Below are 20179 nucleotides of genomic sequence, written 5' to 3'. Positions count from 1 at the left end.
AAAACAAAATGAATCTTTTGCAGATCCTTCCAGCCCCAGACTGGTCTATACTCGTCCCTCTGCAGACTTATGTCCTGGTTTTTTTCACGAAGGCTTCTCCACTGTCCCCTGGAGGTTTCAAATGCCAGACCTCCCAAAATCTTGTGATGATATTGCTTTTAAATAAACACAGCTTTTTCTTATGGAAACCTTTACTTCTTTGCTGTCACAGCCTCATGTGTTTTGTTGGAATGAGATAAAGTGAACAGGCACAGAAGACAAACTGGTGATTTCTAGATCATGATATCTAAAAATTAAAATCTAATAGCTACTGCCGTGGTGATTGTACCAGTGCCCTGTCAGATCCTCCTCTTCATGAAAAAATATTATCTCTGAGGAGATCGTTAATTCTAGGAGGAAAATTATGTGAAACCTTTTTCTCACAGATGACTGTTGATCATCCTGCTTCCATAGTAAAGGTTATAAGGCTTCCCTGAACTAATTATACTTTGCAATAATACACGCCATTTAGGGAAAATACACTCCATCCCGATTTTCATCTTCCTAGTGAAAAGAAAATTTCTTAAAACTTTGAAACTTATTCAATTAGCCACTTAACCTTTCAAGACTTTGTTGAGAAGCTTATGGTGAGATTTTGAATGGAGAGAGAGAGGGATATAGAGAGAGAAAGAGACAGGGAGAAGTTATTTGCTGAGTCCTGTAGTTGAGTTCTCAGCATGTGTGGGTTGGAGTGAATGGCTGTCAATTTATTGAGGGTGACGGGTGAAATTCAGTGCTGATGGGGTAATGCCTGCTAGAGAGGATCATTTGAACTCTTCACACACATTGCAGATTTCTAAATTAATTGTAGACACTGAGAGAAGTGAGTTGGGCAATGTTTTAGACAGCTCAGCAAAAACAGCCATTCAGTGTGCTACAAAAGAAAAATGCTAGGCCATTTAAAAACAATTCTAAAATCCTGAATATTTTGATACCATTAAGATATTCTGTTACTGTATTCTTGCATATGCTTTGTAAGGTTCTGAGAACTCATTTTCAGAATGTGATTCATCAAGAAAAGACAGAATTATAGAAAAGGGTGAAAAGAAATTTGAGTATGGGAATGTAATTTTGTAAGGTTCTGTATTAATATTGTTGCATTCAAGAATAGGATCAGCCTTAAGAATAAGAAAAACTAAACTGAATTCAATTTATATTTTCAATAAGTAATGTGGATCAGTTGAAGCAGACAATAAACTTAGATGTGAAAATTGCTTTTTAAAAATCAACATTTAACTGATTGAATAAATGTGAATTTTCTCAAACTGAATATTCCTTAGATTGGAAGAAAGCAAATATATATTAAAAAAATTAACCTGAGAGTAGGTATGATGATGGTTAATTGCAGAATTTTAAGGTGAGTAGGGAAGTAGCTCTTGATAAAAATAGGATTTATACTGCAGATGTTTATCATGCAATCATCGCTTTTAAACAGTGTGAAAACATACTGTTATCTCTTATCTGTAGAAATTTAAAAAGCATAGCCAAGTTTCTAAACTTAGTTCTACTTTAGCTGTCATACAGAAAAACAGCACAACAACATGAAAATACTTCTTCCATGATATCCACTACTTACTGGAAGATCTCAGTTGGAAATATCATGTGAATCTGTTCTGATTTGGGATAGAATGGACTAGAACATTGAATCCTAAACAGTTGATGTCACATCGATCAGAATCTGAATATCTGAAAGTTTTTGGTCACTGTATATGGGTCACAGGCTGCAGGTTTTGTGGGTTCCTTAATTGCACTTCTGAGGTACCCTAATCTATAGAAGAGCTTGATATTTGCAAAATTCAAGATTCATTTGGTTCCTGACTCTGTTTTCTCTCTTTTAAACTTTGTTTTTCCTTATTTTTGGTGTTGGCTTTTAGGTGAATTTTTGGTGGTTTTTTGGGTTTATATTTTGTCTGGGGGATTTTTTTGTTTGTTTGTTTGTTTGTTTGTTTGTTTGTTTGTTTGTTTTGTTTTGTTTTGGTTTTGTTTTTGTTTGGTTTTTTTCAGTACAGAAAAACTTACACTGCTCCTTTTTCCTAAGGTTTTTCCCTTCCATTAGAAGCTGAGAAATACAATATTCAGATTGTTGATTAGCAATTGTTTACTCAATTACTATATTGAAATATTTTTTCTTGTGTCTAAGACCAAAACTGAAAAATAAAAAGTTTAATTTTTCTCTGAAACGTAGATATGCATACAGTGATAAACTGTTGTAAACACCCTTGTCTATAATACTTAAAATCTGTTCTCACTTGCACTTTGAACCTCTTAAAAAATGTATGCACACTTTTGGGAATTTGGATTTAATTGCTGAAGGAGTAAAACAAGGTCTAATTTTGCCTCTAGTTTATGGTAGACCAAGTCTAAAAAACATAGATTGAACTAAAAACAAATTGATATCAAATAAACTGCTGCTAGGGATGCTTAATATTGTATTCACAGGATTAAGATACTAATGGCATTGCTATGAGAACACAGGACCTGTGATAATTATTAATTGCAAATGTAATTTTCAAAATTTACTAGGTTACTTAATTTCATGGAAGACCACATCTTTTGGAAGGAGAAAACAGAAAAACATACCATATAATTTTTCCTGGCCTTTTCTGCAATTGTGATTCTATTTGCATGTTTGAGCTAGAAAACCAGTATATTTATAAAAAAACCCCCAACTTCTAAAATATGTGAACTTTGCAAATATTACCAGTGATGAATGTAAGTAAATTATTTTCTTTAAGCAAGTTTTTTTCTTTTTAATAATAATATATATATATATATATATATATATATCTATCTATCTAAAAGTATGGATAAATCCTAATCTTGTTGTTGGTTGGTAGTGATACTTGATTGAGTTGAGCTGAGTGCTGAGTGCTGTAAGCATCCATCTGAACCTATGGCTACTGAGAGCACTCAGGGATTCACAGCATCAGGTCCTAATTAAGCAAAGCTGAAATTGTTCTACTACATTTTAAAATTGCAAAACACATGACCACAGCCCATAGGGGAGCTAATAAAAGATAATCCTGTGGCTTGCTTTGAAGCAATTACTCTACGTCCCTTTCTGCCTGCAGGAATCACCTTGTCACATCCCTCACATGAATCAATCTACCACTTCCCCTTCCCCCCTTCTATTTTTGTAATTCTGCCCTTTAACAAAAATAGAATTTAGAAGATGACATAAAAAGGAGAGTTGCAGATGTACTGAAATATATTCAGTTTTTCTGCTACTTGCTGGAGGCTTACAAACAGCTGGTGAGTTAGTGTATTGCAAGCAAAATAGACATCAAATGATGTATAAGGATCTTTTTGTCTTTATGAAAATAGGAGGCTAATACAGCAAGCCTGAGTTGGTCATATTCTGACACTAATTTACACAGACATTGTTTCAAGGAAAATAAATATTTTACCTTGGAATTTATGTCTTTATTATAGCAAGTGAGATAGTTTTCTCTATACTTTCTGGTTTTTTTCCTTCACCTTAATATCATTGGCAGTAGTCAAAAGCTAAAAAATTCCAGTACTGAATTCACCTTTTCTTGCTGCATAAGATTTTAACTCTGTACAGAAAATCAACTGTATTCATCTATTTTGATCCATGCTAGAACAGGATCAATGAAAGATATGTGATCATTGCTGAAGATGAGTAAAAAACGGTAAAAATGTTTACCCAGTATTTTTGTTACCTTTTTAGCTATAGGACACTATGTGGCTCTATTTGAACCACACGTACCAGAGGAAAACATAGACAGGTGTAATTTGCATAAACTATCACAGAGAATCATTAGAAGCAAGCATATATAAAGGGCAGCACTAGGTTCTGATTGATCCCTGCCCTCCCTGTGGCAGAGGCATCTCCCACAGACATTTTCTGAAGAAGTGTTGGAAATGAAAGTGGGAAACATTAATAATAGATCAATATCCCATGGAAACTTCTACAGGGCCAGCATTTTCAAAACTGGGGTATCAGTCAGAAACCAAAATAGTATGGGATAGAAGACAAGCTATTTTCTGTACTGCCTTTTCAGCATTGAGGCCTCTGAACAGATACACTCATGATGTAGCTGAACTGGCTGTGTTCCTTGCAAAAAAGTGGCTGAACTGGAATGTTGTCCATCTTCCTCATGAAGAAATCATACAATTCAGGAAATTTACTTCCTTTTTTATTGGCTCCCTGGCCTCCTTGCAGATGAGGTTTTTATTTTAAATGTTCTGTTGTAGTATTTACTTCTGTTTTGTTTTCATTCCGCCCTGTGGACCAAATAAAGTAATTTGGGAAAGACAGAATTACCATTTTTGTTCATTACATTGTCTTGTCATCTCTCCCTGGGAAATGACAAACTGCTATCATACATCAATTTTATGTATTTACAAAATCCACGTTCATCTTCTGTCTACAGATTTCTGCAGGAAAATATAAATCAGATTTTTCAAAAAGCTATAACAGTACTGTAAATGTCATAAATCTTAGACCAGTTGAAAAAGGAAGTATTTCTAAAATATGCAATGGTGTCCAGCAAGGAAGTGCAGGATCTGAAATTTTGCATCTTACATATCTGACTTTGAAAAGCAGAAGAAAAAAAAATAATATGTTCAAGTTACAAGTGGATATAGCATATATTTATATATTTACATTTAAAATATCTTTTCACTGTGGTAAACAAACATACTGTGCTAAAGTTTATGTTGCTAACAGTCATAACATCATTAATTGCTTAAAAATACATAGAAGGAAATAAAAGTGATATTCATCCAAGTACAGGAACTAATTGATTCAGTTAAATACCTCCTGTTACCACTGAAGGCAGCTTTATTCTTGACTTTGGCATAGCCAGTGGGTTTTCTACAGACAAACTTTTAAACACTGCTTATGTGTGGTAAAGTACGAAATTACATGCAATCTTATTTATAAAGGTGTAGTAAAAAACCTATGAAGTATAAATCAACAAAAACATTCATTGTGCTGTTGCATTTCTGTTCTTTTGCTTTAATGCAATTTTAGTTTAACCCATAATATAAGACTATTCATATTATTGATATCTATTCAGTAAACATTTATGTAGATATTTAGTGGATGTTTCAGTGGTTCAGAATATGTTTCTTATGTTTATAAAATGAGAAAAACCTTTTATAATGAAGAATATTAAATAAAGGCAAGATGGATTAAAAAAGTTTGCTCAAGTCACATTTCCTTTAGATGTTTACATTGCATTTCATCTAGTTCAGTGTTGTAAATTAAAGCTGCATAAATTATAATAGTAAAGTTATTTTATCTAATGGATTCAAATACCAAGAGCCAAATATGGTTTGACTAATCATTTCCCCAAAAGAATTTTGTAGATTTACCTTTTCTTTTCTTTACAATGGTCTACCTTCCCACAAGCCTTTTTAAGGTAACACACTACCATCTGTTGGTTTCCTACATAAATGTTTTAGAACAAAGTTTTGGTATTTTAGTAAAATTATTTGAAACAGTCTATTGGGATATATAAAAAGGAAAGTGATCATTACTTTTGGTCAATACACTGCTGGTTTTGTTTTTGTTTTGGTTTACATCACGGCATGTAATTTACATTAGCGCCATATAAGACAGGCATACCAAACAACCAAGACTTCTTCACTCTTACAGTAGTATAAAGTTTCTGTTTCTGGTGTTGCTGCTGCTGCTAATGATTTTATAGCCTATGAGGAAAAAACATATTTTTTTTTTAAGTTTTAGTGACATGCACACCTCCCTTTTGAAGTACACAGTTGCCTGCAATGATATTCTCAGAGCCTAAAAAATGTGGTCATTTCCAGCTAGTGCCAGCCACATGGAGACTTTCCTGCTTGTAGGATGGAGATTGAAGCAGTGAGGCAGTCCTCATGGATTCATGAGGAAATGCATTGCTTTGATTGTTTAGAATATGTGTCCGAGGAGAGATAGGCTTTCTCTTGAGAAATCTAAACCAAAAGAAACAAAAGTTCAAGCAATACTAAGCTGTAGGATCTAAGCAGGAAATTCTATTTCCCTAGTAGTTTTTCAGTTCCCTACTTGCCTTTTTTATAAGAATAAAAAACTGTGCCCTAAAATATTGTGATGCTAAGCATAGTCAAAGTTATGACATCAATATATATTTGGATTCAATGAAAATAATCAGTGTGCAAGTGAGGTATTGCAAAGCTCTAGGGGTCAAAGATTAATACCAAGGCAATGGCAAGATGGGGTGATCTTCTGGAATGTGATGAAAGGCTCACGGGGAACTCTTGCCTTTTTTGATATATCACCAAACAACAGTTGCATTTATATATTAATTAATAGGTTCAAAGCCTTGTGTAAATACTTGCAATGTTTTGAAGAGGAATGTTGGGAGGCATCACTAATCTTTACTAATGAGAAGTGAGTGATGATTTCCCAAGGAACACCTCATAGGCCTTTGGTTCAACCAGAATTGCCCTGACTCCAGGCTCATCATAGTTTTTGTTATATGCCTATCACCGTGATCTAGTCAGTGGTTTTCTGGGATCCAGGCATCTGAATGAACTCCATGGCTACATATAATGAGTTGCAGGGAACCATAAAAGAAAAAGAAAAATCTGAACCCGGAAAAGATCAAGAATGTTCCAAGTAGGAATGCATTAATAACTTCTCAGAAGATACACAAAGAGTGACAGAAAGGGGCAAAAAAAGTAAAAGGTTTGAGTCTTAAAGGAACTGGAGGTTATGGAATCTTGTGGGTAATCTCCATTCCCCACAATATTATGGTTATCAAAAAAATAGACAACAATTCTTTCTAAATGTATACAATTGCTTAGCTATCAGGCAGAAAGTTGCAATGTTGCACCTATGTTCTTTGTTAGTTTGAAATTCATAAACCAAAGGTGTTATTGAACAGATACTGTAGAAAGAGAGCCCTGTCCAACCCTCTTCCAGGACCATATCCAGATGGCTTTTGAGTATCTCCAAGAACGGAGGCACCATTACATCTGTGGGCAACCTGTTGCCAGTACACAGTAAAAAAGTGTTTCCTTAGACTGGAATTTCACGTGTTTCAGTTTGTACCCATAACCTCTGGCCATGTTACTGGGCACTGTGGAAAAGGGCCTGACTCCATCTTCTCTGCTCCCTCCTTTCAGATATTTGTGTACATAGATAAGATACCCCTGGAGCCTTTTCTTCTCTAAGCTGAAAAGTCACAGCTCTCTCAGTCTTTCTTCATAGGAGTGATGCTCTAGTGCCTTATTCATCCCCATGACCTTAGAAGTTTCTTTTATTTTTTTTAGCTTTTTGGGACCAGTTAGGACAAATTCAGCCAGAATATTCAATACAGCATTCTTATCCCTGCAGAGCACTTAATACTTTTCTAGAAGCTGTAGAAATTCTAGTAAGATGCAGAGACAGAGTCCTTTAACATGAGCTGTATGATTGAGTATTTACATCTACTAGAAGTATTATTTACAGAAGTATTTCCACTGGTCTGGGTCTCTGCCAGACTTTACCAAAGATTTCTATTAGTGACTGAACAAAATTTCCCTGAGCAACTAATGAACAAGGTCCACATTCTGAAGTCAGTTATAAATGTGTTGGAGGAAATGATCAAGGGTTTCTTTCCAGGCCAGGGATTTGTGTCAGAGTTGTTATACCACTAACTCACTCTCCACACAGACTGTAGAAGTAGTGAATAAACAATGTAGCTTCTGCTATTGGAGCTGGGTAGTGTCTAATCTCTGTTCCAGGCATATTTCAGTTGCTGAAGGACAGTGCTATATGCAGACCCCACATCTGCTGCTTACTGGTGGATTCCCATCTGCCTGGGATCTGTAAATGGCTCTGGCCTGGTGCTCCCGACAGCTCTTTTACACCTCCCACTTCTGCTGCTCTCGAGCTACATTGATTTTCCCATGTGTTAATGTGGCAGTAAAGGAAATTATTTAGAATATTTAAACTAAACTTGAATTACAAATAGGAGGAACTAAGCACACAGGTTTGAATACATTTTGCCTTTTTACTTTTGTTACTCCTTGGACTCTGAGTTTGAATCAAAGTCACTTACAATGCAGAGCTTTTGGGTTTGGGCTGGAGCCTTCATTCTTGAGCTGCCTCTCACTGAGAAGAGGAGTACCCTTTTAAAATTATCTCTGTCACCATACATGTGAGTGGGGAAATTCCAGATTTTCACCTCTCTGCTGACATGCAGTATCATGTGTTAGTAAATCTAGTTTTCTACTGTTGGAGACTAATATAGTAAGATTGTTCAGTTTCACATCTATTTTGTAGTTAGAATGCAGAAAAATCAATAGGCAGATACATAATAGAACAGTGGAGGTGCCTCAATTAATTTTGAACTGACTAGCTGCAGCAACACTGAACCCAGTGAAGCCAAATTTATTCTCTTCTGTGACCCACTTTGAGGTCAACTGTATCTAAGTATTTACTGTAGTGCAGGCTGCAACCTAGACATCCCACAGACTTGCCTGAATTATGATGTCCCTGCTACAATTTTTGAAATCCCCAGTAAAGATTACTATCATTAATGTGTCTAAGAATGTTCCAGTGTCACATGTAACTTGTTTCTTGGGGGGTTGTCACAACATTTCACAAAAAAAATAGGTTTCTAGTTTAGGACAATGTAGAACGAAATTTTGCAAGTTGATGTTTTGACCTTTTCTTTCTGGCATGTTCAAAGCAATAAAAAAGATCACTTCTTGGTCTGAAGATGCTTCCTTCATTTTAAGATCTTTTCCAAACTACTATACAATTTACAAGAAATTGATTTGTTTGTGAGCTTCAGTGTACTCTGAACATGCAAGCTGATTTTTTAATTGTTAAGGATTAATTATCTCAAAGCCATGGGTACTAAACTAATCGTGACCATTAAACTCCTGTTTTATCTATCATAATTCTTATTTTCATTCTGTAGACATTACTGATAGACTAGGTAGACTCTCCTGGACTGTGTGTGCTTTTTCTTGGAAGTATTTTCCTTACTAGCTGTATGCCATGCACCATACACCCATTCACATCAGTGTATTCGGTTAAGAAGAAAAAACACCACTGATGAGGAACTGGTGGCACTGGAGGCAAGAGGAAGGAAAGACATCAGAAGATTTCCTATAATGCTCTGTGTAAACACTTTGGTTTATTTCTGATTATCTGTCTATCAAGATGTCACTGAAAAGTCAGTATTAGCTGCAATAGGTGGATCTGTAATTAAACCACACCATTAGCCACAATTATTTGACCTAAGTGAAGAAGTAATTTGGTCATATGGATACTAATTCTAGAGCTAGCTTATTTATCCTTACTATAGTTAAAGCCTTCAATCCCGTTCAAAATTACATCAGCACTTGAACTACTAAATCCTGGGGTGATCTGTGTAAGTTAGAATTATAAATGTATGCTTTTTGAAAATACAAATCTGAATTACTCAGACACTTATAATAATTTCACTTATAGTGCCTTTGGTGGAAATATATTAAAAAACAGAAGTCAAAATATTTTGAAATTATGAAATATCACAGTTTTACTCAGTAAAGATAGGAATTCTGTTTGCAGATAAAATCTAAAACAGGAATAGGAATACATGAATAATAATTATATGCAGCTGCACTACTGAAGATATTTATGAAACTGCTTTTATTTATGCTTTACTAGACTGATTTACTAAACCTTCAGGTTCATAGAACATAATTGTATTGTAGCTTATACTATGTACTGTCATCCAGGAATGTTAATAATTTGTTGCTAAGCTTTCTTCTCTCTTAGAAATAAGTAATCTCTCTGAAACTCTGATTATTTTAATAATATTCTTGTTTAATCTTTAATGATAATACATCAGTTTTCTTTTTTCTTAATAAGAGTTTGGTGTCGACATACTGTTTTTCAGATCAGTCTTTCTTCCTAAACTAGCAAAGATCTGAATGATTAAGATCCCTTGGTGTGTTTAATACACTTTAAGTTAGCCTACTCTTTATTCTTTAGAGGAGAAAAAAATACAGCCATGTGAGAAAGTTCTATCTGTTCCATAGCCGGATGATCCACACAGCACAGCATAAGTAGCAGATACAAACTAAAATGAAAAGATTTTTTCATAATGTCATTAAAAAACCCCAAACTCTAGGTATCTAGTCAATGACATCCAAAATCTGGAAGGTGATAGAGCTCATGTGCTGAGTACTTACAGGTTCCATGGATGCCTGCAGAACTGTCAGGTCCTCAGCAAACTCCTGTCATGTCTACAGATTTCATCACCAGTGGATTCTGTTTCTCGTTTTCTTTACAATTATGAGAACAGAAGGTGGAATTAGACTGAAAAAGCTTTTCTGGTGGGAAGAAATGTGTAAAATGTGGGTTTAAAATTTTAAAATGTATAAACAAATAGGACATAAGCCTTGAAGTTCTGTGATTGAATACAAATATTTTTAGGGTAATTTTATTTGTGTTTTTTCTGGTATTTTTTGTTTTTCCTCCAAAATGAAATATTTGGTCCATATTCTTCTGAATTACTCTTAACACTGCAGCTGAACTCCAGTGTTTGTTAATAGCCCAATAGTCGGAACTAACATAGAAATCTAGTGCAAACAGATGCTTAGTAAAGATAGATTTTAGCTTCAGGTTCTCTGGAGGTTAATGCAGATAATGAAATATGATTAAGCAAAAGAGGTTTCTTTAGTTCATTTTTAAAATATTACAAAGAGTGACATCAGAAAGTTCAAATACATAAAAGGCTGCTTCCAAAGGGACATAATTGGTTCCCTTTACCTATAGCAGGTAAAATAAAAAGTTACAGGCTTAAATTAGTATTAAGTCATAGTAAGAAGGATTCAACTTTAAAGGAAGCTTCACAGTGGTAGAATACTAAAGCACTGTACTAGAGAGGGAAATGGTGGAACCTATTGCATTCCAGCTGTGTTTTTCTGCGGTTACCTGAGAGATACCATGGATCTCATTTTGCAGCCGGACAAGAAAGTCCTGCCCAAAAACTTGTCTTGAAGTAGCAGTATTTTATCTTCTTAAATTGTAGAAAGGAATGAAACATATCACTTATTTGGAGTCTGTGCAAAGGATTCCATTGGCATCCAAGATGTTGCATGTTAGAGGGATCTACTTCACTATTTTTTGTTCCAAGACCAAAGATTTCCTCAGGATGAGGCTTGCCAAGACTGTCATTGCTGAAGTACCTTAAAGGCAGACTAAGTCTAATTTCACTAGAGAGGAGGGGAAAATTCTTCTGTGTATAATTTATTTTATAGCTTTCCTCAAAAGTACAAGACCAAGATTTTTTTTTTTTTTTTTCATTCTCCTTCTCATACTGTTTCTTTTCCTGTTTGCTGTTTTGCCCACCTATATAGTCTGGGCTTCAAGTTAAGTTTCTCCTCTGTAGTTCACTGCACTTGGCCTATGACAAATAAAATCTGAGGTGCATATTTCAGATATCTGGTAGTCCTAGCCAAGGTCCTTCAAAAGTTTTTATTCTTCTTGCAGAAAACTGCAGAACCAGATTTTCTGTCTTTTTTTCTTGTTTCATTGTCCTTACTCATAAGGACAGAGTAAAGAATTTTGTAGCACTAAATGCTACTAGCTCTCAAACATTCACCAGCCTAAGGTCAATTTGTCTGAATTTTCAAAAAGAAACTTTTAGAGTGTCATCTGACTTTCCAGTATGTTGGCTGTGTCTTCTATGCTATTTTGAAGTCTGAGAGAAAACCTAGGTGGTCTACTTCCTTTATTCAGTGATTGGGAGTGGCTTTCAGGCATCCTGTACTTACCTTGCATGTAAGACTTTTTACATAAAGGCTATACTGTCCTTTCCTGCTGTTTCTGAGCCAATTCTCTTTTCCTTTTCTGCCAAGTGTGTCTGCAGTGGCACTCGCTAGATTCCTGTTTGTTCTCCCTGCCCCACTTCTCCCATGAGCAGTAGTCCCCAAGATATTTTTTCTGTCTCTATTAATATCTTTCCTAATTGAGATATCTGGAAGTTTAACTTCTGGCAAGTCTTCTTACTTGCAACCCCATACTTATGACTTCAGTTTTGCTGCAGTGAGAATGGTTTTGTGTGGTGATAGGTGACCTCCCAAGCTTATCAAGCAATTTTGTCTGCCCTTAGCACCTGAGAGCTTCATAAAAAGCCCTGATCTGTTTCTGCATACCAAGTTCTTGCTGAGAAGGTGGCAAGAAGGTGGCACCATTTTACATAACTGTGACATGCTACTCAGAACTATTTTTCTTCCCTTACTATTTGTTTTGATATTGTTGCCTCGAGAACATGACTATAAAAATAACCCCATTATTAAATGTACGCATTGTAAATATTAATGCAAAGAGATTGTACATACTATGCTGGAATCAATCCACTCTGTGTCAGACATTTATTTCTTAATTCCATGATCTTGTTTCTGCCTAGTACATTGCTCTTGCCAACATTCAGGCTCTGTCTGGCCTGTCAGAGCTATCTTCCAATAATGTGAGGAAGAACAGGCTTCATCTGCAAAGTGGCACATAAACAAAGTTATTTCTGTACTTACCCAAATCTTGCACATGCTTAAGGTACACAAGCTCTTCCTTAAAACTGCAAAGTGTAAGAGGGTATGAATATGTAACATTGTATGTAGGTACTGATGGTAGCAATTCATTTATATTGTAAATAAGAGCATTTTCCCATCTATTAAACAAAATTTCCTTATTCTGAATGGTTCCTGTATACAGAGATAGTGTGAAGATGAAGGACTTTAGCCTGGGTCTTAATCCTGTCCAGACCTCCCTGTCCTGTTGTATTTCCCTGTTTTGTGGAGCTCACAAACAGATTGTGGGTGTGATCCCTGCAAGCCATTCACTTAAGGGCTGGATGTGATGCTCCCTGTGGGTCTCTTCCAACTCAGAGTATTCAGTGATTTTGTGATTCTGTGGTTGTTGAATTTGTGTGTGAACTGCACAGGTAAATGTGTGTTTAAGGTAAACATGTTTAAATTAGAAATATCTGACCTCATAACCTGAAGATTTCCACAATCTTGAATTCCAGTTTGATCTTTTACTTACACTGAGCCAATGTTCACCTATAAAGCACATTCAGTGTTAGCAAAGTGAACCATAATAATAAGTTAATTCAAGGTGATCATCTTCACTGTGTTCATAAAAGGGGAGTGCACCACAACAGTGGTTAACCTGCTGCAAAATTAAATTGGTGGAGTCAGCAAGATAAATTTAAAACTGAAAATAGATACATAGGTTGGTGTTAGGCTGCATATAAACAGTGTACATACAAACAGGTAAAAACCCAGAAGTGTTGTATGAGGCAGAGAGAGCCCACAAACACTATAGGATGTGGTGAGTGGATGCTGTTCATTAATGTAATGATTCAGAATCTGTGAATTGTGATGTGATATGTTTGAAAGAGGTGGCTGAATCAATTTTTTTTTTTTTTTTGTTAAAGAACAGAAGATCAGATTTATGTGGTTGCAAATATTTTGTTACTGGGGGGAGTGAAACTGCAACAATACATTTTAACTGAGTCTTTTAGATTGGCAAAATATGTACCTTTCATTCTAGTGAGCACTTCCAGCCCTCAAAGGAAAAGACATTTTTAAAGCTATATCAGTGTCCTCACTTCCTCAAAAGTCTTTCACTGTTTTCTGTATAGTCTTGATTTTGAGAATACATAGAAACATGATAACTGCAGCTACTTTTTAATGAAATGTTGCCTCAAGAGGACAGCAGGTTTCAGAGGGCTTGTCCAAGGGTTCTTAAGATAGTGTCTTTAATCCATAAAGCTTTCAGTAATTTGAACATCACACTTCTACACAATTAAGAGCATAAGCATTTGGCATTAAGTCCATCTTGATTTTAAAAGGCAATTCCTCTTATCAGAGAGTTTTCTCTAAGTGAAGGCAGACTCTGCTACTTTTCTATCTCCTGGAAACCTGCTTTGCCTATAAGTATGTGATTTTGATATTATTCTTAGAAAGCTGAATGTTTCCCTACCCTCTCTTTCATGTTCTTTGAGAGACAATAACAATTTAGTGTAAATGAGTGAGCTATTGTGGATTTATTATTGTAGATGGTGAATATTATTATGTGCCCTGTGGGCAGTCAATTGTATGTGGCATATATTGCAGATTTATATCTTGTCTGCTTAAAACACTATGTGAAATGCCTAGAGACAGGGTTAGCTGCTTAAATTGTAGCTTCAAATAAATAAATAAATACATTAAATAAATAATTGAAGCAGGCAGTTTCAGATAATAAAGAGAGATGACTTCTGGGTAGAAATCTCTGTAAGTCTTACAGCAACAAAATCTTTAATAAAGAAAGTGAAATAAAATCCCCAAAGAATTTCTTATCTGCAGATAAAATAAAAAAAACCCCAAGCACCCAAACTAGCAGGACATATACTTGGTGAATTAGAATCTTCTTTATGTATGGTATACAACTAATTACTAGGGAGCATTTTCTTTATCTCTAATTTCTATTTAATAGCCACTGCGCTTGTCATTGCAGGTATGGTTACAAAAGTATGGCTACCTTCCACCAAGTGACCCCCGAATGTCGGTGTTGCGCTCTGCAGAAACCATGCAATCAGCTATAGCTGCCATGCAGCAGTTCTATGGCATTAATATGACAGGAAAAGTGGACAGGAACACAATTGAGTAAGTAACCAGTACTGAAATGCTCTTGACTTTTCTGTTTCAAGCAGGGTAAAATAGAACTGGGAAGCAGCAGTGTAACTGGAGTATCCAAATAGTGTTGCAGCTTCAGATGGGGAGGTAAATCATTTCTCTCTTCCTTGCCTTTTCATTTTCTTCAGCTTTTTTATTTCGTGGTACCTGCCTAACTGATGTCTGCCTTTGGGCAAGTGATTGTAAACAACATTTCACAGGGTTACCTAGAGTAAGCGCCAAAAGGTTATCATTGTGGAAGGGAGAAAACCGGCAAGAATCCACAAAATATATCACAATTGAAGGAGTCTTATTTTACTGGAAAATCTTTAGTGTAAATTTCTTTATTCTTATTTATTGAATTTGGCAGACTCCACTGGCCCATTTGTTTAGTGGTTGCTAGTAACAAAAAAAAAGTGTGGTGATTTTAACATGCAGTAAAAGTGAATTAGTTTTGCATTCCCTTTGCGATTCTGAAGTTGTTTCAGGCTCTGTGTCTGATTTTGGTGACAGAATGAACACAGAGAAACTCTGTAAAACAGCTATTACAGGACACTTTCAAACAACTCTGTACTATGCCAAATTTTAAAAACATGCCAAAAAAACAAAACAAAACAAAACAAAACAAAAAACCAGGGACTATTAATACACAATAAAGAGAACATATCTGGGATTAAGACAGCAGGACCAGGGCAGTGATCATGCCCCTGTACTTCACATTGGTGGGGCCTATCCTTGAATCCCCCATTCTGTTTTGGGCCCTTCACTGCAAGAAGGACATTGAGGTGCTGGAGCATGTCCAGAGGAGGGTAACATGGCTGGGGAAGGGTCTGGAGCATGAGTCCTGTGAGGAGCAGCTGTGGGAATTGTGGCTGTTAAACCTAAAAAAAGGAGGCTCAGGGATTTGTTATCACACTCTATAGCTACCTGAGAGGAGGTTGTAGCCAGGCAGGGGTCAGCCCCTTCTCCCAGGTAATAAGTGACCTGACGAGGCTCAAGATGCACCAGGGGAGGCTTAGATGGATATTAGGAAACAGTTCTTCACCTACAGGGTTGTCAAGCATTGGAACAGGCTGCCCAGGAAAGTGTAGATGTGGCACTTAGGGTCATGGTTTGATGGTGGATTTGGCAGTGCCATGATAATGATTGGAATCAATGATGGTAGAGGTCTTTTCAAATTTAAACTATCCTCTGATTTGAAGTGCTTGTTGGACTCATTTCAGTTAAATTGTGATAAAGATTATCTTGTGATTTCAGAAAAAGTTACTTTGCTTGAAAAGCAAGCAATAATTCAATAGTGCTGTCACTGCATATCCAACATTTGCTTCAGTGAAATATGCTTCTACTACTCTAACATCCTTAATGGGGGAGAGGGGAGGAATTGTCCTTCATTTCCCATTTACGACCCCCAACCTGATGTGTCATCTTTTGTTATTCTTTTATGGTAAAGTAGATGACATTAATGATTTTTCTATCGTTTAGAGTTTAGGGAAGAGACTACACAAAATGCTGGCAGGATTGGAAAAATCATTTTATTCCACTGACACGTACTCTATTGCATTGAAAAGCAATAAAACAAAGCAGATTTTGTGGCTGGCCTCAGGGGAGGTGAGTTGATCACACATCCCTCAGTTTAGGAATTTAAAGGACCACAGACCATGCAGTGCAATAGCAGTAAATGCCTTGTGAGAGAGACATGCTCAAAGCATGTTTATGGTCCTCTGCAGGGTGAGCAGTCTGTGCTCTTCATAGAGCTTCAGTGACTGATCTTTGAGGAGAGAGTGCTGCCAGTAACCAGGACCCTTTTCAAGACATGTTAGTAGCAGCTTTGTCAGAGACAATATATTCCACTAAAATAGTCTGTTCACAGCAGCACAAAAGAGACAGAAAGGGGTAACCTGAGGAAAAGCAGAGGCCATCTCAATTTATAGTATGAGCTGGAGAATTAAAAAAAAAAACAACAAACCAACCCAAAATTCTAAACTCAAATGGAGATGGTTAATGTTGCTAATTTGGCATTTTGTCCAGCAAAGTTTTCTACACTTCTGCAATTTAAGAGATGAAGAAATCCATCTGTGCAGCAATCCAAAATATTAATCTTGTAAAGTGGTGAATATTGAGTCTTGTAAAGTGGTGAATATTGAGATCTTTTGATGCATGATTTTCTTCTACACAGAAAGATACATTAATATATTGCAATTCTTAGATACATGTAACCCATTCTGGATAAATGCTTCATTTACTTAGATATTTGGAGTCACACTAACTTGAGTCTAATTAGGAGCAGAACTGACTCTTGAAGGCTTGTCACTCTTATGTTGGTGTTGAAAAAGCAAAGCAATAAAAACCTGATTTTTAACTAAATTCTGGCCTCAAGGTACCATCAGTTCACATCACTGAATATTCATGGAGATATGACTGCATAATAAAGGGTAGATTGTTTTTCAGTTGTTCATTTGTGGCATTATTTTGTAAATTTTTGAATTTTTCTTCCCTTTCATTTACACAGAAAGTATATATACTCTTTAGGTCAGAAATATGTGACAGTTTGTAATTTGTTTCTCTGGGATTAATATGCTGTAATAATTAACAGTGCTGGTGTTCCAAATAATAAATAAAGCAGGAACCTCATTAAAAATATGTTCTCATCTTATGCTAGAGGATTTACCTGCTTCTTTGACACATCTTGAGAAGAGATTATGACGTGCCTCTTTGTCTTCAGAAGGACAAACAATTTAAAAAGTTATAGTAACAACTTCATAGGAACTAACTTTGGTGGAATTAACAAAGAAGCAATGTCCTACGGCAGCAGCACCATCAAATGTCTCTTGGGGGGATTTTGCTGCTCTGAAAAAAGATAATCCCTCAATGAGTATTTTGGTATGCATAAATATGAACAGTGTTCATCCTCTCCCTACTACTCAGCATTCACTTGGTTTTGCTATTTTTTTTTTCTCAAGTGTCTTGGAAAGAATGATACATACTTTCCAATGATACTCACTCTTCCAGGGAAGAGTGAGTGCTAGGAAAAGATATCCTTATAATGGTGTAGAAATGTGGGGGAGGTTCTGAATACAAGTACCATGAGAATGGCTAACCCAATGAAAATACTGTCTAATGTTTGCATGGAGTGCCACAGTATTTTCTGTATGTCACATATATATTACCAAACACAGTCAATGTTTCATGAAAAACAGACGTTTCTAAAACTGGACCCACTGTTGGCGTTCCTGGTCTTCTGCATCCCTAAAAGAAACATTGTAGAAAAAGCCTAGTTGCTGTCTTCTCTTAAAACTGCTATACATATTCCCAAGACTTGTTTTGCACTTTTGAAGAGTAGACTGCAAACTTCCTGATATACAGGTGGAATGGTCATGTATAGGATGCTGACTAAATCTGTGCAATAATAACGAAGCTTTCATTTTATTCTAATGTTGTCCTTTAGAAATAAATGGCAAATATGCTTATTCCAATGCTTAGATGAACTTCTAACCATGCCCTCTGCTGTTTATATATTAACTATCAGTCACAAAATAAATTCTGAGCTGTTGGAATTGATCCAGTGGTTTATTTTCTTAGTAAATTAGTAAATATTTTGTACAAAAGTATACATAAGGTCTGTACCCCCAGCAAATATCCAACGAGAAGTCTTAAAAAGGAATCATCAGGGCTGAAATACAATATCTTACATCACTCTTTGACTGTCTTATTACTTACTGAGTGTCAATAAAGTCCTGTAATAGCAGGCTACATAAGCAAAGATGCTTTGAAAGACATTCATAGGGATGTCTTATCCTCACTAGAAGTTTAAGGGTATAATTCAGTAGTTTTCTTAAATAGACATCTATAATTCGTCCAACCACTAAGTTGAGTTGCAGTAACTCAAGCTGAACCTTCTCTTTTAGTTTCCTTTTTTGCTATAACTCTGTCCCAAATAACCCCCAAAGCCCAACAACAACAACAGAACAATTGTGCAACCTTAGTAGCAATTTTGATAAGGGATAAAGCAGTTTGGGCCTTCAACCAAATTTATAATTTTTAATGTTCTGATTCTGTGAGGGCAAATTTTTTTCTTGAAGGCTTAAGAAAAATAAGAGACAGAAAGAGATTTATCCTCCTAGAAAACAAAAACAAAATATGGTTAGGCAACTGGCTTGAAACAGAAGTTCAGTTTCATCTCTACTGGAAGAGCATCACAGTTTTGCTGCATATTTTTCTTTTAATCTTTCTAGATTTGCTGTGAGTCTAAAATATTTAAATTTTCTTGACATATATAGTTCCTTAAGATTCAAACTAATGGAGTTAGAGAAATGTGATGTGACACGGTGTACAGATAGAGAACATTAGTCACAATTAAGCCTCTTTATTGAGTACTTATAAAATATTAATTTTGAAGGGCTGCTGCAGAAAAGATTTCTCAAAGTTCAAAAACAAAGTGATGAAAGAGAGGCAAAATCATTACTTGTATGCACCTTTTAAAAATGAAGCATATTTCAAAACCTTTCAAAAACATGTCAAAAAATTAAACTCCAACAAACAATCATGAACATGGAAGACCTTGATCATATCACATTAGAAGAATCTATATTTGGAAGAACATAGAAATCTATGTTTTATTTGTCAATTCCCCCAAGGGAAGACCATATTATGTGCTAAGTATCTGGAATGTCATGAGCATTAATGATAATTACTAAGAGAAGTCTTCCTCCCAGTGTGTGTCAGAACAATTACTGTTGAAAAATAAATTAAAATTTTATAGAAATCTAAGGAAAATTTATGTGTCTGAAGTTGTTAACATTTTGCCTCATTTCTGTGCTGGAAAATACTGAGCTCCCATACTAGTCATGCACTGGTTTGTTTAAAATTCGACATCTAAACTTAGCTCAGCTAAGATCTAGGTGATAGATTTGGTGATGTTCCAAATCTTCAGCTGCAAATTGCATCTTTCCTTAAATTTTACATGAAGATAATTTCCCAAAAGCTACTGAACCACACCTGCAATGACTTCCATTTGATTTATATTTGGATTTATGTTGCGTGAACTACAGTCCCAGACCTCATGTAACAATAGTAAGAACATTAGTGGTCCAGACAGCACGACAACTTGGAGCATCCCCTCTCTGTCCAAGCCAATAAGGGTACAAACATGATGTCCTTGATAGGTACATACTACTTCAAAATTAATGCAGGAACAAATTGTGACTGCTTGAATTTCATAACATGTTATTTTGGGCCATGTTTTGTTTTGTTAAAAAAAGATTGTCAGTAGTTCCAGTAAGATAATACGATGGTGACTTTTGAATCCACATTACTTACTGTTCTTGACTTTTACTATTAATTGTAAAGTGTGAAAAAATTTTACATTAACAAGATTTTCTGTAAGATTATTGAATCTTTTGGCTTAAAAATTATTTCCATGGCTTTGAAGATGAATTTTTAAATTCAGAACGTAGAATATTTAGTCTTATCTGCCCCTAGCTTGCTAGTGAGCAAACCCTGTTATTAAAATAGG

General features: G+C 35.6%; 1 protein-coding gene across 1 annotated transcript in view; it reads left to right on the top strand.

Moving 5' to 3' along the window:
• The window catches only part of MMP16 (matrix metallopeptidase 16), a 167173-nt gene that overhangs the window by 68870 nt on the left and 78124 nt on the right, over positions 1–20179 (top strand). Inside the window, exon 2 of the mRNA XM_005422879.3 lies at positions 14510–14658. Coding sequence (XP_005422936.1) covers positions 14510–14658 — 149 coding nt within the window. The remainder of the gene's footprint in view (positions 1–14509; positions 14659–20179) is intronic.

Source organism: Geospiza fortis, unplaced genomic scaffold (assembly GCF_000277835.1).
Source record: "Geospiza fortis unplaced genomic scaffold, GeoFor_1.0 scaffold7, whole genome shotgun sequence".
Taxonomy (NCBI): domain Eukaryota; kingdom Metazoa; phylum Chordata; class Aves; order Passeriformes; family Thraupidae; genus Geospiza; species Geospiza fortis.
The sequence above is the reverse complement of the archived record's forward strand: the minus strand, read 5'-3'. Positions and strand labels throughout refer to the sequence as shown.